This window comes from Mandrillus leucophaeus, unplaced genomic scaffold, assembly GCF_000951045.1.
Source record: "Mandrillus leucophaeus isolate KB7577 unplaced genomic scaffold, Mleu.le_1.0 Scaffold1278, whole genome shotgun sequence".
NCBI lineage: Eukaryota > Metazoa > Chordata > Mammalia > Primates > Cercopithecidae > Mandrillus > Mandrillus leucophaeus.
Genome location: NW_012101187.1, coordinates 409,691 through 434,914, shown reverse-complemented (window position 1 = coordinate 434,914; position 25,224 = coordinate 409,691). Strand labels below are relative to the sequence as shown.

At 40.5% G+C, this 25,224-nt stretch overlaps 1 protein-coding gene across 1 annotated transcript in view; it reads left to right on the top strand.

Moving 5' to 3' along the window:
* LOC105533677 (ubiquitin carboxyl-terminal hydrolase 13) overlaps positions 1–24,954 on the top strand; it is a gene marked incomplete at its 5' end in the record, with an annotated part of 75,064 nt that extends 50,110 nt beyond the window's left edge. Inside the window, 4 exons of the mRNA XM_011972170.1 lie at positions 924–1,090; positions 2,926–3,079; positions 17,314–17,398; positions 19,618–24,954. Of these exons, the coding sequence (XP_011827560.1) occupies positions 924–1,090; positions 2,926–3,079; positions 17,314–17,398; positions 19,618–19,711 (500 nt within the window). The remainder of the gene's footprint in view (positions 1–923; positions 1,091–2,925; positions 3,080–17,313; positions 17,399–19,617) is intronic.
* Positions 24,955–25,224: the final 270 nt, after the last annotated feature.

Below are 25,224 nucleotides of genomic sequence, written 5' to 3'. Positions count from 1 at the left end.
CCAGATACAAGATATATGAGATATATGATTTGTAATTTTCCCCCCATTCTGGTGTTTTTTCACTTTCTTGATGGTATCTTTTGAAGCACAAAAATGTTTAATTTTGATGAAGTCCAATTTATCTTTTTTTTTCTTTTATCACTTGTGCTTTTTGTGTTGTGAATAAAAAACCACTGCCTAATCCAATGGCAAAAAGACTTACTGTTATGTTTTCTTCTAAGATTATTATAGTTTTAGCTCCTACATTTAGGTCAATGATCCATTTTGAGTTAATTTGGTGTATGATGTGAGGTGAGGGTCTGACTTTATTCTTTTGTATGTGGATATCCAGTTGTCCCAGCATCATTTGTTGAAAATAATGTCCTTTCCCCACTGACTGGTCTTGTTGAAAATCAGTTAACCACAGGTATATGGTTTCATTTCTGGAATCTCAATTCTATTTAATTGATCCGTATGTCTGTCTTGATACTAGTACCAGACTGTCCTTTTTTTTTTTTTTGAGACAGAGCCTTGCTTTGTTGCCCAGGCTGGAGTGCAGTGGTGCAATCTCAGCTCACTGCAACCTCTGCCTCCTGGGTTCAAGTGATTCTTGTGCCTCAGCCTCCCAAGTAGCTGGATTACAGACGTGCACCACTATGCCCTGCTGATTTTTGTATTTTTAGTAGAAACGAGATTTTGCCATGTTGGCCAGGCTGGCCACGAACTCCTGACCTCAGGCGATCCACCCACCTTGGCCTCCCAAAGTGTTGGGATTACAGGCATGCGCCACCGGGCCTGGCCCAGACTGTCTTGATTATTATAACTTTGCAGAATCATATTTTTCCTTGTTAGTGTTGTTTCAGGACACACACACACACAAAAAAAAAAAAGAAAGAAAGAAAGAAAGAAAAAGGAAAAGACTTGGGTGTGGTTATTTTTCTCAGATTTTGCTGAGCCGCTGACCATGCCTGGTTATGGAGGGGCAGCTTCTGCTGGAGCCTCTGTTTTTGGTGCTACTGGATTGGATAACCAACCTCCAGAGGAAATCGTTGCTATCATCACCTCCATGGGATTTCAGAGAAATCAGGCTATTCAGGCACTACGAGCAACGGTGAGCATGAGAGACTGTGTGTGTGTGTGTGTGTGTGTGTGTGTGTGTGAATTTATTTCTGTAAGAGTTGAGACTTTCCAATGTACTTTGATCATTTTGATTCATGTTTGATTCATCCGAATATGAATCTCACCATAGCTCATAAAGATTTATTTGCTTATTGTAAATATAAAGCTAAAATAAATGATTTTCACACAGAGAATTTAAGAATAAGGAGATAACAAATCTGGGGTAATATGAGCAAACTGAAAGAAACTTGATATCATCTTGAATATTTGTTAATGGGTCACAAATTTGACTTGGAGCCTGCTTGTGGCCCTGGAGGAAAGAGGGACACATGAAATTCCATGTTCAGCAAGAAGTCCTTTAGGAGATAGAATGCTTTTCTGATACCAAGACCTTGGGTAAATGTCTCTTAAAAGTCCTCATAAAAAACTGAATGGCTCCTTGGAATTCTCTGCTGCTGTTTCTCTCTGCAGAAAGGGAAGGTTCTTCTGGTAGCCATGAACTTCTTGATATAAAGAAACAAGGGCCAGGCGCGGTGGCTCACGCCTGTAATCCCAGCACTTTGGGAGGCCGAGGCGGGCGGATCATGAGGTCAGGAGATCGAGACCATTGTGGCTAACACGGTGAAACCCCGTCTCTACTAAAACTACAAAAAATTAACCGAGCGTGATAGTGGGTGCTCATAGTCCCAGCTACTCCGGAGGCTGAGGCAGGAGAATGGCGGGAAGCGGAGCTTGCGGTGAGCCGAGATCGCGCCACTGCACTCCAGCCTGGGTGACAGAGCGAGACTCCATCTCAAAAAAAAAACCAAAAAACAAAAAACAAGGGACCCTGAAACTACAGGGTACACGATTCCCTTCTGCAGTGCTGATATCTGTTTAATATCGAGGGAAAGTACTTAACAAACAAAACAAAACCCATCCTTCCTGGTCACACCATAATCCACTTTTGAGTAGTTATCTGCTGTCGATTACTTCTTGCCTATCCTGATGGGGTACCTGCTAGGATCCATTGCTGAGGTCACAGTGGCTCTTGACTGTTTCATGAGAATGTGGCTGGAACAACCTGTCTCCCTTTAAGATGATTAAAATATCTCAACCAGAATTTGTTTTACGTGGGGTACTTTCTTGTGCTCCACTCATTTTATTTGCCTGACTGTTTCATTAGAGGTTCTACATCTATACAAATTCTTTAACTTGCCAGTGATGTCACAAGCTGAGAAAGATGGAAATATTTTTATGGTCAATTAGTTTGAAGTACATGGAGTTCAATTTAAACAAGTATACTTACCTAATCAGTGTTGTTGTCATTAATCAAGATATTGATCTTGTCTTTACTGGAATTCAAACATTTTACCAACATTCCAGGAGAGAAGGCTCTAACATAGTACCACACTGGCATCCCTCTATTGTTCAAAGTTATCTGCAGAAAATACAGTTGGTAGAGAAGGTAGTGTGTGCAATTAAAGTGGCTTTAGAAAGAGCTGCACTTAAATGCCATAACCTTGGTTATTCCACACCTATTATTATCAGCATCTTCCTGCAGAAAGGCTGAGCTAACATTGAGATAAGCTTTGGAATGCTGATCTGCTGCTTAGAACTGTTTTCCAGTAAATCCAATTACAGATGTCAGCTGGGAGGCTTGCAGAATGCCATGCCAACTGAACGTGCCTGTCATGCAGAGTCAGAGCTTCTTACTCAGTGGCACTTAGGACTAATGAATTCAGGCCTCCTTCCCTATCTGCTTGACATCTAGTTGAAATGGTCAGGACATAGTGAGATCTGAGGCTGCATGCATTGTAAAAATGTGTGTTTCTTTTTTGTTGTTAGAATAATAACCTGGAAAGAGCACTGGATTGGATCTTTAGCCACCCTGAGTTTGAAGAAGACAGTGATTTTGTGATTGAGATGGAGAATAACGCCAATGCAAACATTATTTCTGAGGCCAAGCCTGAAGGACCTAGAGTCAAAGATGGATCTGGAAGTAAGTTCTTGCCTTAGAGGCTGTCTGAACAGTCAGGACTATACATTCAGCTCATGCCCTTCCCTCCCACCACGACATATTCAAGCCTTTGCCATCATTCAGAAGTTAGCACAGATCCCATCTTCTTCGTTTTTTTTTTTTTCTTTTTGAGACAGAGTCTCACACTGTTGCCACACGGGAGTGCTGTGGCATGATCTCGGCTCACTGCAACCTCCGCCTCCCAGGTCCAAGCTATTCTCCTGCCTCAGCCTCCCGATTAGCTGGGATTACAGGCATGCGCCACCACACCCAGCTAATTTTTGTATTTTTAGTAGAGACAGGGTTTCACCATGTTGGCTAGGCTGATCTTGATCTCCTGACCTTGTGATACGCCTGTCTCAGCCTCCCAAAGTGCTGGGATTACAGGCATGAGCCACCGTGCCTGGCCGGATCCCATCTTCTTAGAAATGGTGCAGTTTGCCACTTTGCATAGGCCCCGGTGATCTGATAAAGTCATGTCAGAATCATGTTGCTTGATCATGTGTGTGTCCCTAAGTTTAGGGCCAACTTTGATTTTGTCTGTTCCTTTGAGGTAAAATTTCTTCATGGACCATGGGAGCTTTTGTCAAAAAGGGAACATTTGTTTTCATGGTAGTGTTTTTTGAGTAGTAGCAAAGTGGTCTCATCCTTGATCATATCCTTAACTCATACCAACTACTGATAATATCCTGAAGGGTTGTCTCAGGATGATAGGAAGAGGTGCCATAGGCTGTTGTTCTGCCTTTTAATAGTAAACACTTACGTATGTCACTGTGTGCCATGCAGTGTTCTAAGCACTTTGCATATCAACAGTCATGTAATCCTCACTACAACTGATTTTACAGGTGAGAAAAATAGAAGCACAGAGAGGTTGGGTACCTTGCCAAAGGCCACACAGCTCTTAAGAGATGGAACCAAGATTCAAATGCAGAATCCTTGTTCTTAACCGTTGTGATATCCTGCTTCTTGGGCTGTCATTGCCTGTAGAATAATGTTCAGGCTCTTTAGCTTGGCATTCAGCACCTCCTCCAGTCAGATCCCAGGCCACCTGGTCTCCCAGTGTCACTTCTATACTCTCTATACCTGCAGCTGGGATGCCTGGGACTATAGGCACACTCTTAACCTACTCAGCTGTCAACAACTCTCTTCTCAACCTGCAGGTGTTTGCTCAGGTTAACCCCTATTTTTGAAATGAACCTTCTCTCCTGTCACTGCACATTAAAATTCTCATCACTATTTAGAACTTGACCACAGATTCCATTTCTCTGGACTGCCTTCCTAGATCCTTGTCATAATCAGCTCATGTTTACCTCATATGCTAGTAATAATTATACCAGTATGAAAAATACTCCCATTTGTGCCATCTTTAATCCTCACAGTAACCTTATGAGTTACATACCATTACTATCCCCATTTTACAGGTGAAGAACCTGAGATATGGAAGGCTAAGTAGTAGCTTGTCAAGGTCTCATAGCTAGGGATGGGTAGAACCACAGTTCCTGTGCGGGCAGTCTGCCTTCAGAGCCTGTGCCTGTAGCCACTGAAATGCATTGTTAGTTAGTTAGTTAGTTAGTTTGTTTTGAGACAGAGTCTCACTCTGTCACCCAGGCTGGAGTGCAGTGGCGCGATCTTGGCTCACTGCAACCTCCACCTCCTGGGTTCAAGTGATTCTCCTGCCTCAGCCTCCTGAGTAGCTAGAATTACAGGCTCGGGCCACCACGCTTCATTGTTAGTTCTTCTGTTATTAGAGGTATCAAATTGATCTTGCAGTAAAATTACTTCTGTAGGTATTTGTGTCTCCCATTTGACTAGGAGCTTGCCCAGGGCAGAGGCCATTTGGCTTTTATAAAACTCATGGTGTCTAGCATGGTGCTAGACACATAGAAAGTACTGAGTAAATAACAATTGTATTTAACTAAATCTACACTAGCAGCATTTGTTCCTATAATCATATAGTGGCAGATCTACTCATTAATCTTCTTTCCAGACCTAATATGTACGTATTGACATAGAGCTAGAGAGAGATGGTAGGAGGGAACTTTCTTCTTTTTTTTTTAAATATAAAATAGGAATTTCATCACTGAAACTGTTTCAATGCCAACTGGATAAGAAAAGGATGAGATGTAGTTCTCCCAATTTCAATTTCCGTATTCATTTAAAGTATCTAGTATTACTTTGCAAAAATTACTAGCTTACCTAAAATATTTAAAGCTATAACAGACAGGCCACTCAATAATGCATGAGCAGGATTTATCACGTATTACACGTCCATCAGTTCACTGCTTCATTGATTTTTCATAATGGACTTTTCCTTGGAGAGGATGAGTCCTTGCAGAAGGAATTAACCACAAGGTGGGGCTGTTGTAAAGCTACCAAGGTTTGGCTGTAGAGGGAAGGCAGGTCTGATCTTTAGGGTTTCCTTTCCTCTGATGGAGCTTGGAGGCAGCAGCCACTCTCTCACAGATGGTCAGGAATGATAAAGAACAGCCACATCATCTCCTCACGGCTTCCTCTACCTCAGAGTGATCTGTAGATATTCCTGCCACAGCTGGATTTTGAGGTGAATCCTTTAAGGCACGATGGGTCAAACCCCAAGGATTGTGGGTGAGGGTAGCGAAGGAGCACTATGAGATGCACTTAGAAATCGCATGCAAGATATGCAGGATAGAAAGGCAGTAGTAGATGAAACATTTAATTATGAAGACAGAAAAACAGAAACCTAATTTGCCAAATGCATTTTGAGTTTGATTTTACAGAACGACAAATGTTTTCAAAGTAGCTTCCCCAGCACTGTGCCTGGCCCATGGTGAGTGATCAGGAAATAACTGATTGAATGAAGAATTAAATGAATGCCAGGAGGTAACAGACTGTGGCATTATTTTTGCTGCTTCCACAAAGTACCATATAGAGGGATTGGCTGTGTACTACTGTGTTACATTGCATGAATCAAAGGGAGGGAAAAACATGACTTCCTGTACTTTACTATATTAGCACCCAAACTCATATTGTGAGTTGTTGTTTTCTTTTTCCTTTGTAAAAAAATTAACAATTTATATTGAAGGATATATATTAATTTTAGCAACTTGAGAAAATATATATATTTATCTATATAGATAAAAGACAAAATTAAAAATTACAATCCTACTCCCCAGCAATTACCACAAAATAATGTTTTGTTTATATTCTCTAGACCTTTTTAGACAAATGTATAAAAATGAATATAGATCCATGGAAGTATAAAATATGACATTCTATTCTATACATTGCTATTTTGTGACTTGTTTTTCCTTTAATATAATTAACATGTGATTAGGCTGTGAGTTATATAGTTGTACATGTATAGAAATCTATATTGTTGAACATATATTAACAATATTCTATTATAAACATGTACCATAATTTATATACCTAATTCTAGGTTAATTAAGTATCATTTAAATAAAATACCACATTATTACAGAAAGAGTTTCAAATAATGGAGATATTTCCACATTCAGAAGATGACCACTATGATTTTTAAATAAAGAGTTTCTTTTTTTTTTTGAGACAGAGTCTTGCTCTGTTCCCCAGGCTGGAGTGCAGTGGCAGGATCTCAGCTCACTGCATCCTCCACCTCCTGGGTTCAAGTGATTCTCATGCCTCAGCCTGTAACTGGGATTACAGGCGTGCACCACCATACCTGGCTAATTTTTTGTATTTGTAGTAGAGATGGAATTTTGCCATGTTGCCCAGGCAGGTCTCGAACTCCTGAGCTCAGGCAGTCTGCCCGCCTCTGGCTCCTAAAGTGTTAGGATTACAGGTGTGAGCCACTGTGCCCAGCCAAATAATGAGCTTAAAGGATGAATTCAATTCACAGAAGTACCACACATGCCTAATGTAATCCCTATCCAGGGAATAAAAGCTTGTTCAGCATTTTCTTCCTTCCATCCGTTCCTTCTTTCCTTCTTCTACTAAAAATAATATTGTGATAAACAGCCTCGGGCCTTCATTTCATTATTTCGTTAGGGTAAGTTTCTGGAAGGGAATTTTGTGAGTGAAAAATATGCATTTTTAAGGTTTTAATGCAGATTACCATCACATGACCCTCCAGAAACACAACAGGGGGGCCACATCCTGGTCACACTGGTGACTCTTCTGTTTGCCCAGCCTTCCCCAGCAGTGCTGTTGGGTTGAGCACTTTTTATATTTTTTGTATCTTTATTGCCTAGGTATTTTTCTTCTTGTGTTAACAGCTTCTTTATTTCCTTTGGCCAGTTTCCCACTTTTATTGAGGTTGTCAGCTTTCTTTTATTGATTTTTATGAGAGTTTCATGTACTGTAGATTAGTTTGGGAATACCTGATCACTTTATAATATTGAGTTTTTCTAGCTAGAAACATATGCTTCTCCTTTGATTTATTCACCCCTTCTCTAACTCTTGCAAAGCTGTTTGGTTTTCTTCATAAATATGCTGGGCGTTTCTAGTTTAGTTGTGTCTCAAAATTATATTTTCAGTGTTACTTATGAATAAAAATTTTCCCTATAGTATATTAAACATTACTGCTGCTAAATTATATAAAGTTACCGATTTTGTAATTGGCCGTTCTCTAGGGGTTTGACTGGCATTACATCAAATTTATAGGTTAACCTGGGAAGATGTGTGTTCTGTTTAGCTAGGTTGTTTAAATTCCCAAGTCATTTCTTTTTACTTCTTCTGGTTGGTGAATTGACTGAGATATTTGACTTGATAATTTTTTTTTTGTTTTTTGAGATGGAGTCTCGCTCTGTCGCCAGGCTGGAGTGCAGTGGCGCCATCTCAGCTCACTGCAGCTTTGTACTCCCTGGTCAAGTGATTCTCCTGCCACAGCCTCCTGAGTAGCTAGGATTATGGCACGCGCCACCATGCTCAGCTAACTTTTGTACTTTTTTTAGTAGAGACAGGGTTTCACCATGTTGGCCAGGATGGTCTCGATTTTCTGACCTTGTGATCTGCCCGCCTCGGCCTCCCAAAGTACTGGGATTACAGGCGTGAGCCACCTTGTCCGGCTGAGAATATTGAATACAATTAAAGGGTAGGGGTAATTGGTGTTTGAGGAACCAAAACAAACAATGTAAAAACAACCTGTTTTCAGGGTTTTAAGTGGCAGAAAGTCCAAGACAAATCTGTCTAAGCAAAAAGGGAAATATTTTCTCATGAAGGCTGGCAAGTCCTGGCGGCACTGGGCTGTAGGCCTGCCATGATTCAGGACTCAAACTCTTTTAGCTGGATGGGTCCCTTGGCTCTGCTTCCTCTACATTGGTTCCAGTCCCAGACAGGCTCTCCCTAATGGCACAAGATGGCTGCAGCACCTCCCACAACTATATCTTTCCAGGTTAAAATCTAGCCGAGTTTTGTCCCAGAGTTCTCAGCAAAGGTCCTGAGAGCCTGAGACTATGAGACTCCGTCATGTGCCCTGTCCTACTCCAAGTCACTGAGGCAGGTTGACTCAGGCCCGCGTTATGGGCCTCACTCCTAGAACCCGAGCAGGGAGACATCTTCCATCCTCTCATCCGAGCTGAGAAGGGATGGGTTGATCTCCTTCAAGCACTGGTTCAAGTGTGGTTCCAAGCGGTAGAATCAGCTTCACCTGAGAACTTCTTAGGAATTATAGGGCCCAACTTCAGACCTGCTGAGTTGGGAGCTCTGGGCGAGGCCCAGTAATCGGTGTTTTAACAGGACATCCAGGTGATTCTGATGCAGCTGAAACTTGAGAATTACCACCTTAAAATTAGGTTATTTTTGGTTAACCTAAATAATAGGTTACTATTGCTTTAAGAAGGAGGGGCGTGGCTACTGGGACACCGTCACACCAGGTTAACACTGAAATAATAAGGTAGGTGTTACGAAGTGGAAAAAAGTGATTATTACAAAGATAGGGATTAAAGAAGCACTTGTATCAAATTTTTCCTTTTGGGAATATGTTAATTAAAAATCACTGTTTCTATTTTTCTGAATGCTATTGCATGAAACGATTATTTAAATGTCATCTAATTTGTTTAAAAGGGTTAGTGCTATTAACACTTGATGAAATAGTGGCTGTCGTTTACTGAATGCCTCCTCTGTGCCAGGCACTTCCTTGACCACTTTTCCTTCACTGCTTGTAGGGAGGTATTCTGATGAGGAAATGGTGACAAGCTAAGTGGTTTGCTAGTGGTAGAACCCGGTTAGAATTCAGGCCTGTCTGATTTTGAAGGCTATGCAGTTTTTCCTTTATCCCCGATTGAGTCATCTTATTTCACATTTTGTATTGCAATGGAGGCGAGAGTCTATTTTCTACCATGTTCTACACATTTTAGGGCTAGCACCTAACTTTCTGTTGAGTTTTTTAAGACTTCAAAGCTGGAAATCAGGCCGTCACTCTGACCTATCTGGGCTTCTGCTATGTGCAAAATCATTTCTGTTTTCATGTTTCACTTAATGAGCATTTAATTTTTCTTAAGAACTCACTGATTGCCAACGTAATTAACATGTGATTAGGCTGTGATTACTCAGAACCTGCTCCGCCTCCTTCAGCCACTTTGCTGTAATGGGTTAGATGTCTCTGACGCTGCTGAGATTTTCCAGCCGGGGAGCAGAGACATTCATTTGCATAACGCTGGGATTTCTAAGGTGCTGAGCTGCCTGAGGAACACCACCCAGAAGAGGATCTGGAGGGCGAAAGGTACAGCTCCCCGGGAAGCTAAGCGCCAGTGGTCAGCTTGAAAGTCACGTAGACTTACTTCATGCCACTGGTGCTAATTCTCCTCCCACTTAGCGCTTGTTGCGGTTCCTAATTTTTTCCTCAGTGCTATTGAAAGTTAAGAGGCAGCCACTCTTGAGTAAACTAATTTACAGTGAAGTATAAATGATTGAGAACTATTAGACTTGGGAGGAAGTGTTTGCCTTTTGGAGCATTCGGCATTGTAACAGAGATTGGTAATTTTGAGCTGGCTAGGGTTGGGGGAAGCAATTTGTAGACCCTTTACAATTTTGTTGCTATCAGCTGCCTTCCAATATTACTGATTTACCTAGGTCTGTCTTCTCTTTTCGAGAATTTAGAAGTTTCTGAAAGTTCCAAATATTCCTCCCTTCCCCATTGTTTTTTTCTCAGAGCGGGCAAGAGGGAAAGGGAAATCAAGCTGTGGGAGATTGAACTTGTATATTACGCTTGATGTAGTTTGGATGTTTGTCCCCTCCAAATCTCATGTTGATATGCAAACCCCAGTGTTGGAGGTGGGACCTGGTGGGAGGTATTTGGGTCATGGGAGTGGTTGCTTCATGAATACCTTGTGGGGAAAAGCATATCCCAGATAAATACCCAGACATTGAGTGCTTATGAGGCAAATGTTAGTAAGTTGGCAATTTTATTTCCCCTGCTCTGTACAGAGGGAGTTAGAGACACGCAGTGACACAAATTAATCAAGTAAAGAGCATTGGATGAGAACCCAGTTTATCTCACCAGAAGACTGCAGTGCCTCTGGGGTCTTGATAGTTGTTTTAGGGAGTCTTTTGGTATCTCTGTGTTCTGAGCACTCTCTGTAGACTGAATAATGCATCATGCCCTGATGAGATACTGCTGCTTTGTAAATATTTTAGATGTTATAATGGCTTATAAAAATAAATTCATTTAAAGACACTTCTGAATCCAGAGTTGCTTTTGGTCATTACACTTCTTAAAGCATAACTTTCCAAAAGGCAAGATCATGGCTTTCAGGTAAGTGTAAAATGAACACATATCACAGATTTAAAAAAAAACTCATTAATTAATGAGAGAATCAGTCAGATGTTATTACTGGTTTAAAAACATTTGTGAAGCTGGGATATTTAAAGACAATTTAAAAAAGAAATGTTAGGATGAGATTGCCAGGTTAGATTTAAAATTAGTCAGTGTCTTTCAGGACCATAAATCCTTGAAATAATTATTTTACCAGTTTATACCCCAATTTATAAATCTGTACATCCTTGAGGATATGTGTTCTACTGGACAGAATTTTTTTGTGTCTTTACTAGATAAAAATCTGCAAGTTAGCAAGTAACACCACTAAGTATGAGATCTTTAATCTGTAGTGTATTAGTAGTTTTATAGTCTTTGCTGTAAGAGAATACCTGAGACTGGGTAATTTATATAAAAAACAAAGAGGTTTATTTGGCTCACAGCTCTTCAGAGTATACAAGAAGCACAGTGCTGGATCTGCTTCTGAAGAGGCCTTAGGAAGCTTTCAGTCAGCGGAAGGCAAAGGAGGAGCAGGCGTGTCACATGGTGAGAGAGAGAACAAGCGAGAAGGAAGAGGTGTCATGCTGTTTTTTTAAATAACCTCCTCTCCCATGAACTAATAGACTGAGAACTCACTCATTACCACGGGATGGCACCAAGATATTCATGAGGGATCTACCCCCGTGACCCAAATACCTCCTGCCAGGTCCCACCTCCAACACTGGGGGTAGTATTTCAACATGCGATTTGGAGGGGACAAACATCCAAACTATATCAAGTAGTAAATAGTGAGATGAACTAAGTTCATCCCTCTAGATCGGGGACCAGCAACATTTTTCTCTAATGAACCAGATAATCAATGTTTCAGGTTTTGTGGGCCATATACATGTCTGTCTCATAGTCTTCTCCCCATTCTTCTCCTTGGCAGTACAAAAGCAGGATGTGGGCCAGATTTGGCTAATGGGTCACTTGCCAATCCCTCCCCTAGATAATCTTTGGGTGGCCTTTCCTCTATATGACATTGAAAGGGTATGCTGCCTGCCTCTTTTACCTTCCAAGTTTCATAAACTTTTTTTAAACAGTCCTTTCTCAAATAACAAAATCAAAGAGTACAATTGCTGTTAGGTTGGGTAGGGATGTTAGTGGCAACATTTGATATTTAAATATCTTCTTATTAGCAAGGTTGGGGAGATTTTCCTGGAGTTCAAAAAGGACAAGTTTTGTGGGGAGGAGGAATGTTAGTTTCAGGCACAGTTTAATTCTGTCCATTTGGAGGGACACTGTCCACTAGATGTGAGGCATAGTGGTTTTGTCAATTTTGTCTAATTCTTCCAGGTACTTTGAAGGTTTTTCTGTTGAAAGTCAACATTTGTGAAATGTTAGAAATTCCTTTTTAAGTAAACAGAAAAGGCAGCTTGAGACGAGATAAGCATTTCAAAATTTTGACTTTCAACAGAAAAACTTAAATATTTCTTAGTGTGTGTTTTTTGGAGTGTGTTTTAGAGTGCTGTTTTTTTTGTGGGAGGACATCTCTGGGAACTTAGAGAAGAATCAACAGTAGTTTCTCTCTCTGGTGAATTCACCTTGATTTTCTCTTTGGAGACAAATATACATTGAGATTTATTACCTGTTTAATTTTTGCAAATGTGTTGAGAGAGATTCTCTTTTGTTGTTGTTTCCAGCAGGAGGTCATGAATAATGCATGGAGCAGTTGCTTATATTGATAAACATGGTTAATTTAAATAATAGGACTAAGATTTATGCTAACCTTTTAAATTTTATTTTTGTGGTTCTGAGTATGTACATGAGTTGTTTTTAAACAAAGAGAGGAAAATGCTTTTGGGGGGGCTTAGTGACATGTTTGGATATATTGGGGTGTATGGATTTGTCCTTTGTGTCTGTCTGGTCAACCCATTGGCTGTGTTGGTATCTGTGCTGTGTTTCATTGATGTGACCCTGTCTTATGGTGAGAAGTGCTCAGGAAACACTCTGTTGAATTGTTGAAGCCATTGTTTTGCAGGACATCCTTGTGGTGAAAAGCCTTGATTGGGGTACTGTATCCTCTCTCTCTTTTTTTTTTTTGAGACAGGGTCTCACTCTGTCGCCCAGGCTGGAGTACAGTGGTGTGATCTGGGCTCACTGCAGCCTCGACTCCCTGGGCTCAAGCAATTCTCCCACCTCTGTCTCCAGAGTAGCTGCGACTACAGGTGCACACCACCATGCCTGGCTAATTTTTTTTGTATTTGTAGAGATGGGGTTTTGCCCTGTTGCCTAGGCTGGTCTCAAACTCCTGAGCACAAGCAATCTACCCATCTTGGCCTCCCAAAGTGCTGAGATTACAGGCGTTTGCCACCATGCCTGGCCTGTATCCTCTCTTCATTTCATGAAAATTCTTAGAGAGCAGCCACATTTTTGGGAGAGCAGCACTCTATCTCTTAAATTGAAGATTAGGAATATGATATAGAATTATTCCAAAAGGGCTTAAAAAGCCAACAGGGGCCAAGAAACACAAGGATCTCAGTTCACTCCCTTTCTTGCTTACACAGGGAGGTAAAGGTGGGTTCTTAGTGTGGGAGACAGAACTGGAGGACAGACAAGGGTAAGGTGCCTGGGTCACTGTTTCAAAAAATAAATACCAGGCAAAATGATTATCATTTTCAACTGTTTTTGCCTGGCTTCTGATTTCAGACCTGGGATTCTTTTCTTTTCTTTTTTTTTTCAGTTGATGTGATAGCTAGCAACAGAAATTCAGTTAATTATGGGAAAGGCAATCTTCTCTGATTCATTTCTGATTAAATAATTATTTCACCAGTTTATACCCCAATTTATGCTTTGGTAAGAGGTTTACAAAAATATATACTCTATAAGAAGATATAAAAACAAGTGAGGAAATGAAGTGAAAGGAGTCATTCCTTCATTCACTCATTTATTTATACATTTAACAGATACTTATTGAGTACCTACAGTGTGCAAAGCACTGTTCTCTGTGCCTGGAATATTTCAGTAAACAAAACAAACTCCCTGTCCTTATGGAGCCTATTCTAGCCTGGGGTAAAAGATGATAGACAATAAATACATGCACAAGTAAGAATGTGACATAGCAGCTGGGCATGGTGGCTCACACCTGTAATCCCAGCATTTTGGGAGGCCAAAGTGGGTGGATTACCTGAGGTCAGGCATTTGAGACCAGCCTGGCCAACGTGGCGAAACCCCATCTCTACTAAAAATACAAAAAAATTAGCCAGGCATAGTGGTATGTGCCTGTAGTCCCAGCTATTTGGGAGGTTGAGACAGGAGAATCGTTTGATTCCGGGAGGCAGAGGTTGCAGTGAGCCAAGATCATGCCATTGCATTCCAGCCTGGGTAACAAGGGCGAAACTCCGTCTCAAAAAAAAAAAAAAAAAAAAGAATGCAACATAGTAGGTGTTACTTTCTGCGGTATGGACAGGAAAGCAGGATAAAGGAAACGGGAGCAACAGGAGTGAGGGCAGGGGTGGAAGGACAGTTACTGTTTATAAGGAAGGTTCAGGAAGGCCTCTCTGATGAGGTGACATTTGGACCTGAGATCTCAATGAAGTAACGAGTGAGTCACATGACATCTGAAAAAAGAGAGTTTCAGAAAGAAAGAGCAGTAGGTACAGTAGGTATAAAGGCTTGAAGGTTTAAAGCTTGAAGGACAGGTCTTGCCAAGCATGTTTGAGGAGCAGCCAGGAGGCCAAGGTAGCTGGAGCAGAATAAGGGGGATGAGGGGAGGAGGTAAGGGGATTTCATAGGCCTCTGCAAGAGTGAGATTTTACTCAGAGATACAGGGAGCCACTGGAGGGTGTTGGGGGCAGAGTAATGACCACAATTTGACTTCCATTAAAAAAAAAAGACTAATGGGCCTGGCGTGGTGGCTCATGCCTGCAATTCCAGCACTTTGGGAGACCGAGATGGGCAGATCATGAGGTCAGGAGACCGAGACCATCCTGACTAACATGGTGAAACCCTGTTTCTACTGAAAATACAAAAAATTAGCCGGACACAGTGGCACATGCCTGTAATCCCACTTGGGAGGCTGAAGTAGGAGAATCGCTTGAAGCCAGGAGGCGGAGGTTGCAGTGAGCCGAGATCGCGCCACTGCACTCCAGACTGGGTGACAGAGTGAGACTCCATGTCAAACAACAACAACAACAGAAAAAGAGAACAACAGAGTGCAGCCAGAAGGGCAGCCACCCCCTCGCACGTTCATGGGGAACCTGGTGCTAAACCATTGGTAGACGACCTGCTTCTGGGTTGGGGTTTTCTATGTAGCAGAGCAGCTCCCTCTCTGCAATCTATTGAAAGTCAGCCCTTGACATAAGGGTCTGAAAAAAAAAAAGAAACAAGAAAGGAAGAAAGAAAGAGAGAGAGAAAGAGAGAGAGAGAGAAAGAAAGAAAAGAGAAAGAAAGAAAAAGAAAGAAAGGAAGGAAATAAATAAAGAAATAAATAAAGAGAAAGAAAGAAAGAAAGAGAAAGAAAGAAAACCACTCTGGCAACTATGGTGAGAATAGTTGGTGGGGGAAAGGGAGGAAGCAGGGAGTCCAATTAAGAGGCCATTGTAATAATTCAGATAAGATATGATGGTGACTTGGATGGGGAGTTACAAGTGGAGATTGTATGAAGCATTTGGATTCTGGATACAGGATTTGCTGATGGATCGGACTTCGTCTTGCTGATAAAGAGTGTGAGAGAGAAGGCAAGATTTTGTCCTGAGTTACTGGAAGAATGGAATTGCCATTGACTGAGATAGATAAGGCTGAGGGGAGAATGATCAGCAAACTAGGAATGGAAGTGATCTTTCTCAACCTGATAAAACGTATCTACAAAAACCCCACAGTTCACCTTATACTTAACGTGAAAGACTGAATGCTTTCCTCCTAAGATTAGGAAGAAGATAAAGATGCCCCTCTTGACACTTCTGTTTAACATTGTACAGGAGGTTCTAGCCATTGCAATTAGGCAAGAAAAAGAAGTAAAAGTTATCTGGATTATCAAGAAAGAAGTAAAACTGTCTCTATTTGCAGATGACATGATCTTATATGTAGAAAGTCCACAGGAATCGACTACAAAACAATTAGAACTAACAAATGAGTTCACCAAGGTTGCAGGAAACAAGATCAGTATACAAAATTCAATTCTATTTCTATACACTAACAATGAACATTCCAGAAATGAAATTAAGAAAACAATATCATTTACTGCCATAAGACTACATGACATCAGCCACAGAGAGTGAGAGAGAGAGAGAGAGAAAGAGAGTCTGGGTAGAGGGGGGAAGAAGAAGGTTTGAACCCCAGATCACCAAAATTCAAAGGTCAGGGAGATGAAGGGAAGCAGTAAGGCGGTAAGGCAGCTGGACAACCAAGAGAGTCATGTCCTGGAGGCAAGTATTTGAGAACAGAGGAGGTGATCAACAGTATGTGATGCTGCTGAAGAGTGAGTAAGATGAGGACTGGAGATTGACAACTGAGTAAGTTGAATGAGCCTGAGTGAAAAGCAAGAGAGAAAGAATGAGAGACAGAGGAGTAGGAGAAAAGCTCTGTCCAGAACCAATACTTTTTTTGGAAAATGTAGTAAAAGTGGAGCACTAGCAAAATCAATATGCAAGCCCATTTTTTTCCTTATTAAATTCAGTGGACATGCATTTTACTCTCAATTACTCTAAAGTCTTGTAAATGTGCGCTCTCAGTTTCCATACTATCTCATTGTAGTCTGTAACAGTTTACTGAGTGGACTGGTACTTGTCCATGGAAGCCACTTTGGCAACATGAGCTAAAATGGATTCAACATGGATATCATAGAGTACTGGGCCTGATTTTGCAGGAGGTACTTGTTAGAGAATAAACATTGGTCTCACTGTCTCAGAGGCCATATATCTCCTTGTTCAGAAAGCATGAAGCCTGAAGTTTGGTCCCACATAAGTTATAATCATGAGCAAGTGAAAAATCCTGCACAAAGCATTATCCTCTTCTATAAATGATAACAACTATCTGCTCTCTTCCTCATAATTTTGACATTTGTGTGGTATTTTAGTCTGACTTGCTCATTTAAGTTTTATACAACCCTGCAAAGTGGGTGGACTTTTTTTTAATCCCCATAAAGAAACAGGCTCAGAAAGAGGAAACAACTTGTCCGCCCTCATGCTATTTGGAAGCGATAGAGCCAGGACTACCCTTTTAGATCCACCCATAAGCTTGCCACCAGACCGGGTTGTGGGATTTTTAAAAATTGCTTTCCACATTTGAATTTAACATCAGCTGTGCTTTGATAATTTATGTCCTATTTTTGTGATCACAAATTTGCAGGTTGAATTTAGTGTCACTCTGAGTATGTGTGAGTTGTCAACATAGCAAGATAAATAGACCTTGTCTTTCGAATCTAAACAGTTGCTGGATTATACTATTGTTAGTTTTAAATTCTAACCAGAAGTGCTCTTCATTCTGAAAATGCTGCCTTGTAACTGAGTTGTTTCCTCTTTCACAGCATATGAGCTATTTGCATTCATCAGTCACATGGGAACATCCACAATGAGTGGTCATTATATTTGCCATATCAAAAAGGAAGGAAGGTGAGTCATTTTTAGAAGGTAAATGATAGCTATGATTTGTTGAGTACCTACTAGATGCCAGGCACTCTCCTAGGTACATTGTATGTTATCTCATTTGGTTCTCACATTGGTCTTGTAAAGGGTACATTGTTAATGCCCTTTTACACATCAAGACACTGAGACTCAGGGAGGCTGAATAGCTTGACCTTAGCTAGTAAGTAGCTATGTCAGAGCTGGTATTCAAAGCCACTTTCAACTATCATACCAAGGTGACTTCCCAAAATAAAGATGCATCCTGCAGCAGAATGTATGCTGTAATTGGAACCTCCCTAGGATTGCCATATTTAGCCAACAAAATGGAACAAGATAAGAAAAACCAGGATGCCCTATTAAATTTGAATTTCAGATAAATAATGAATAATTTTTTAGTATAAATAAATTTCAAGTATTCTATGTCCCAAATATTATATGGGGCATGCTTATACTGAAATTAATTATTGCTTACCTGATACTCAGATGTAACTGGGTAACCTGTGTCTTATCTGGCAGCTCTAAACCTTCAGTGCATTGCCTTACTACAACCTTGCAGTTGGCTTCTCAGCCTTCTTAAGTAGAATTGTTAAGTGTATGGTGAACCGGGAATGAGACAGTTGTGGAATGAAAGACTGCTGCTTTCCTCAGAACCTTCTCCCTGGGCTGGATCCCTACAGGCCCCACTGGTACCCTTCCTGCAGCTCCGTACTGAGTGGCCTGTGGGTTGGCACTTCTGCTTGAGGGCAGTGCTCAGGCCATGTGGACGCTGGAGAAATGCCTGAGTGTGGCCTCTTGCTCCATGGCTCCCACTGCAGGACTGGCCATTTCCCACCTGGACTCCATTGTGTTCTTTTGTGGTGTGTCTTTTGGTTTTGTCTTCTTGACTTGATTGATAAAATAGTTGAGCACAGCAATTTATCTTTTTTTTTTTTGAGATGGAGTTTCATTCTTGTTGCCCAGGCTGGAGTGCAATGGCACAATCTCAGCTCATTACAACCTGCACCTCCCAAATTCAAGCGATTCTCCTGCCTCAGCCTCCCAAGTAGCTGGGATTACAGGCGTGCACCATCATGTCCGGCTAGTTTTGTATTTTTAGTAGAGATGGGGTTTCGCCATGTTGGTCAGGCAGGCTGGTCCCGAACTCCTGACCTCAGGTGATCCACCCGCCTTGGTCTCCCAAAGTGCTGAGATTACAGTTGTGAGCCACCGCGCTCGGTTGGGATTTAATCTTTGTCGTGAATTCTTTTTATTACAAACACAATAGCTCTTTTAGAAACACTTTATGGAATGAAGTCAAAGAAAATAAAGTAAAAATTCTTTTTAAAAGAAAAATAGCTTAATTATAACTTTTAAAGCAATAAAATTCATTGTAAATAATTTATAAATATAAAAATATACAAAGAATATGTACTCTGGAAGCCTAACAATAACCATTGTCTACATTTTGATATATTTTTCTTTGTTGTATTGGCTCATTGGAAGAAAGTGTATATATGTCTATATGCACACATATTACATATAAATATGCACATGTATTTACAACTTAACTAAAAGCTTAAAATATGTGCAGAGTACATACAATTTTTTTACCTGTGTTTTCCCATTTCATATTATATCATGATTATTTTCTCACTTTGGCAAATATTCTTTGAATAAATTTTAATAGTTCTATAATAGTTCACTGCGTGGATTTTTTAAAAATTCTAGTTTTAAGCTAGTTTTATACCTAAGACTGAAATAAGCATTGTTGTACATAATTCTTTGACTCAATTTCTCAGGCTATGTATGGATTTCTATAAAGGGAGTTATGGGATCAAAGGTTAAAATGTTTGGAGGCTCCAGATACATTTCAGTAACTACTTTTTGATTGAGCTTAAGAATCAAAAAGCAGTTGTAGCTGGGTATAATGGCATGTGCCTGTGTTCCTAGCTACTCCGGAGGCTGATGCAAGAGGATCCCTTGAGCCCAGGAGTTTGAAGCTTCAGATTGTGCTACCATACAGCCTGGGAACAGAATGAGGTCTCTTAAAAAAAAAAAAGCAGTTGTGATTCCCTACCAGCATTCTGTTCCTTTTTATACAACGAACTTGAGTATAGTATCTTCAAACATCATGGTTAAGTATTGTGCGCCATATGGTTTAGTAACTTCTCTCTGTAAAGTTTCCTGGAACTGACTGAAATCCATCAAATGCTTCTGTCTTGTTTCAGATGGGTGATTTACAATGACCACAAAGTTTGTGCCTCAGAAAGGCCCCCTAAAGACCTGGGCTACATGTACTTTTACCACAGGATACCAAGTTAAACCTCAAACATAAAAGTTGGCAAGAAGAAGCCATACGCCTTTTTAATTTGCCAAAAAAAAAAAAAAAAAAAAAAGAAGAAGAAGAAGAAGAAGTTGAAACAACCAGACATGAAGGAATACATGTGGTATTTATAGTTTATTTAAAGAGCACCATCAGTTGACACCTTCTGAAATAGAACTGGAAAGAAATTTCTATTAGTGATGATACACTGTTATATTGTAGATAGTTTTTATAAATGTTCAAAAAGAGGATGATATTTAAAAACAAAAAAGTATTCATATTGCTGGTGGAGGATCTGCCATCAGCACATCAGAAAGGGAGATGTGCCCCCAGCCCTCTATTTTGCTTTGGGGGTCAGTGGTAGTGGCCTCCAGAGAAACCAAATAATGTGGCCAGTGGTGTGGCCTTACCCACAGCAAATGAAAAGCCCACTTGTGTTTCATATAGAAAATCAGCAATTGGAGGGGCTTTATTTGTGACATATTTTTTTCATGACATACAATAGTTTCTGATGTATCCATGTAGATATTATGCTCTGTCCATAATAGAGCCTCTGCAATGAAAGATATTTTTAATTTAAGTCGTATCAAAATTCATAATATGATTGTGTGAATGTGTGTGAGAGTGACTGAGAGTGTGAGACTTACTAGAAGAGGGAGTCTACTAGAAAATCTGTGACAAGTTGGTTTTTAAAGGCTGAACAGTTGGTATTAAGCATATCTGAAAAAAGCAAGTAAATATTTTCACAAAACTATGACTCAGGAACCTTCGAGAAGATTAGTTCCCCACTTAGATTTTAAGGAGTTAAAAAAAGGGCTGAGTTATGCCTTTAAGTGCTGTCAAGAATTCACCTGGGTTTGGGACATTTGCTGGTGTAATGCTAGATGCCCACAGCAGTATAATATTGTACTTTGTCAAAGGTAGGTAAATTCTCTGTTTCTCAGCAGCCCCTTTCCCCAAAAGGTATGGTGTTTATTTTTAGTTAAAATAGCTAATCTCTTTTTACCATCTCACATGATAACTCTTTGGAGTCATGTCACGTGCCCCAAATTTGTCTGTGATTTTCCTGTCTCTGAGCTCTTTATCTGCCTCCATTTCCTTGTTTTTCTGGGGCCATAGTCTCATCTCTGCCCTTTTTTGGTTTATCACCTTCTGACTTGTCTTTACTGCTTATCTGATGTGACCGACAGTGTGATCTTGGACACTCTAAGGATTTTAGATGCAAAGAAATTTTATATAGACTATCCTTTTCATTTTGGTTATTTCGGCATTTTAGTTGCAACCTGGGATTAGATTAGAGTTTCCAATGTGATGAAAAGTGGAATGATAGCATTCTGTAATTTCTATAATTTTCCTACTGGTCTGTACCAAATTCTAGAGTCTCTGGAGTTGCTATTTCAGATTATTCGGTCAAATGAAAAAGGATTTATTGCTGCCTGTTTAACATGTATTTGTTTGGTTGAAAGGGTCTTTTTAGAAACTGTAGGAAAATAAACAGAACAACCAGGTGAAATAAAGCACAGACATTGGATTAGGATGTAGTGAGTTGTGAGCAATCAGGATTCTGGGTATGTTGGGGGGCCCTGTCTCATAGGTGATCCTTTGGTGCCATGTGAGCGAGGGACATGGTGTCTGAGGTCCATGGTCTGGAGACCTGGGTGCTTCTCCTAGTTGGCTGTGGACCTTGGGCAAGTCCTTCATCCTTCTTGTGCCTCACTGTCCTCATCTGAACAATGGTATGATGACACCTGCCCTTCTTTCCAATCATGCTTTGAGATACAGTGAGATTGGTTACAGTGAACCTTCAGTGAGTAGAATGTGGTGTGCCGTGGTGGGTCATAGTAGACTGCCTTTTCTCCTCTGATGTTTTCCTCAATTTGGGAACAAATGAGATTGGCAGAAGGAGGGAGCTCACGGTGCAGTACTTTTCTACTAAAGTGTGCCCACGGTGTCACCTCCTAATGTTGACTTGGATTTCCTAAAGCAGTCCCACTCTGTTATGAGAGTCACTGACTCCCGTGGACATCCCCACACTAAGCAGCCTTACAAAATCCAGTCCCCTTAGGGCAGAGGGAGTGTCATAGAATAATAATTCCAAACCCGCATCAAAAATGGCTTGTTTTCAGCGATGTTATAAAGCAAAGACCTGTTTTTTGGAATTGGGGATGACCGAGGGGTTTGGATTGAAATGTGGATAAAGACAGCATGTGTATTTTGAATAAAATAAAAATTTTGTAATAAAACTTTGAAAAATCAGTGGTGTAAAATCAGTAGTTAAGACTATAGGCTATAAATCGTTTGATTTCATTAACTAGCCCTTTTGATGCCTAGACATATTGTAAGAAATTCTGCTATGGCTGCCTTTTCTTCTGCCTCACAACACAAAGGGCTATTTCTACAAGGCAAAGTTTTGTATATGTGCTATTCTTTACTTCAGATTGAGAGCTGGGAAAAACTGGAGTAAATAATGGGTTTCTTACTTGCTTAAAAACGTATTTATATGTGTATCTCAATATATACAAGGCAGGTTCCCCTATAAAAGTCTGGAATGTACTGCTTAATTTTACACTTGTGTAGACACAATTACTTGTGAGTGAAAAGTGGAATAACGTGTGGATTGTGTCAACTCATTATCAGTCTGTTAGGAGTCCTCTATGTGAGGCATGGTGGTCTAATTGTGAAATTCTCACTGTATATGGGTGTCTGTGTGAAAGACAGCACTTTCTTCCTGTAAATATCTTTTGATGTTCATTTGTGTAGAATTCCAATGAATGTGTCTTTGGAAAAGGTAATGTATCAAAGTTTTTATTTTGCCAGTTGATCTAAATTCCCATATAACCAATCAGAAATCCAGTTTGGTTCAGATTGGGATTTTCTTGTAAAGGAAAAAAAAGTATGCAGAAAAGACTTTGGAAGAATCATGTGTTAGTGACCCTTTACATCAACGTTGCTTCAGTATTTTGGAATTGACTAGGCTGCTTTCTCCTACCTACAAGAGAATGTGCCTAACATTTCCCAGTGGTTACTTTGGGCCATAGGAAGTCCAATGGGGATAGCTCAAGCCTCTTGCTCCCTGAGTCATTTATTCCCTTTACCTGAACCAGAGCCTTACCTGCAATTCATAGTGAGAGCACCTGGGTCTGGATCCTGACTCCACTCTAAGTGAGGTGGTACTGAATCACTGTACCTCTCTGGGCCTTTTTGTTTGAAACAAGTGGGTTAGGCTAGATTAGCTCAGAAGTCCTCTCTTGCCCTAACGTTTTATTTTTATTTTCCTGTGGTTACCACTAGAGTCTGACAATGTGAAATATGAGGGATCACTTAGAGGTTTGGATGTTGTATTTTTGCATTGTTACAGCTTATACTCCCCAGTTGAGGACCTGTGTTATTCTTAGTGCCCCTGACACCCCTCTGTATTCCTACTCCACTTATCTATACTTTTTTGGGTAGTCATCCCACTTTTTTTTTTTTTTTGAGACAGAGTCTCTCTCTGTTGCCCAGGCTGGAGTGCAGTGGTGCAATCTCAGCTCACTGCAACCTCCGCCTCCCAGGTTCAAGTGGTTCTCCTGCCTCAGCTTCCCAAGTAGCCGGGATTACTGGTGCACGCCACTAAGCCTGGCTAATTTTTCTACTTTTAGTAGAGACAGGGTTTTGCCATGTTGACCAGGCTGGTCTTGAACTCTTGACCTCAACCTGCCTCAGCCTCTCAAAGTGCTGGGATTACACGCGTGAGCTGCCGCATCCGGCCCCACTTTTTTCTACTCTTGAAACAAACAACTTTCCAGTCCATGAGGTACTTTGGCTCCATCCCCCTCAAAAACAAAACAAAAATCCATTTAAAATGTCCTCCTAGAAAAGCCTCAGAACTGCCTTCAACTAAATCTGTCACCTTTATAGAATATTTTAAAATTCTAGAAGAGGATGGGAAACAAAATTTTAATTCAGTTAGAGCTATGATCCCCAAATAAGTGCTGACACAATTGTCTCCCACAGAAAGGCCGTCTTTGTCATCTTGTAGGCATCACTGTTGCTAAATCACATCAGTACAGGCCTTCTGTGGGGAGGTGGCAGGGGGCAGGGGCAGGAGCAGGGGATGGGATTAGATAAAGTGTGATAATATCTTTACTTTAGATTTAAAAAAAATCCTAGGCTATACAACAAGGTTCTGTACTCTTGAGTTGGTGTCTGAGATCACCAACGCAGTGTCACAGAGATTTTCCACTCCGTAAATGACTCTAAAAGAGTTTGCATAAGACTCTGTAGGCCTGTGCTATTCAATGTGGCAGTCAACAGCCATATGTGACGATGACTACTCAAAATTTGGCTTGTTCAAATCGAGACTGTGCTGTATACATAAAATACACATCAGATTTTGAAGGCTTGGTACCAAAAAGGAATTTAAAGTATTTCATATTGATAACATGCTGAAATGACACTATTTTTGATGTATTAGGTAAAATACTAACAATGTAATATGTATTATTAAAATTCTTTTCACCCATTTTTATCTTTAAAAAAAATGTATCCCCTAAAGAATTTAAAATTAGATATCTGGATAACGTTATACTTCTATTGGACAGCCCCACTCTAGACTTACATGGTGTGAGGTAGGCAGTGAAATCTGTAAATAGGAAAGGCAATTCTGCAAAGCATCTAAATAAACAGAAACAACACAAATATGTTTGCTGGAGTCAGGAGCACTATGAGGCACCGAACATCTCCTAGAAAGCAGATTTTTTTTCTTTCTGCCGAAAAACCAGTATATATGTATGATCCCAATTAAAAGACAAAAGCAAATGAGGCCAAACTGCCTGTCTTCAGCTTTGCCTGGGAGCTGCTACCTTTGCACCTTTGCTAGCATCTTCTAGATGCCAAAGATATTAGCCACATGAGGGTGTTGGGCATATTCGTTTCATTGTAGGCAAAATTCTCTTGTGGTTTCCCCTCCCCAGGTATTGTTGAGTCTGTTCAAAGCTGAGTGTGTTGAAACACTGCACAAATCCTGCCACTCTCAATGTGCCGCTTGTCTCAGCCTTAGCAGAGGCTGAGTCTGTTCCTGTGCCTACCTGTCCAGCAGGTTTTGATGTTGGCTCCTGAAAGAGTTTGTATTTATTTGATTTTGCACTAGTCACAGTTGTTGTTAAACTATATCAAATGTTTTGGGAGAGTATTTGCCTGTGATGGAAAGAGAGATGGATGATTTATTGCTTCAATTGTTTTAAATTAAAAGCTATTCTCACAATCTGAGGCCCTTTATGGCTCTTATTTTCTTTAATTTTGAAAAATGCCAAGTAAACGGATTCTGCCATTGATTGTTTTCATCTGTCAGTGGAACAGGTAACTTGAGACAATGACTAATCTTATTTCTTTTTAGGGGTTCTTGGCGTTACCAGGCAGCCATCACAGTGGACCCTCAGTGATGGCGCATTGTTACCTCTGTGGAGGAGGGAGGATTTGGGGCAGGGCAGAGTCTCCTGCCTTGGACTTTATCTGCTGGATGTCACGTCACAAA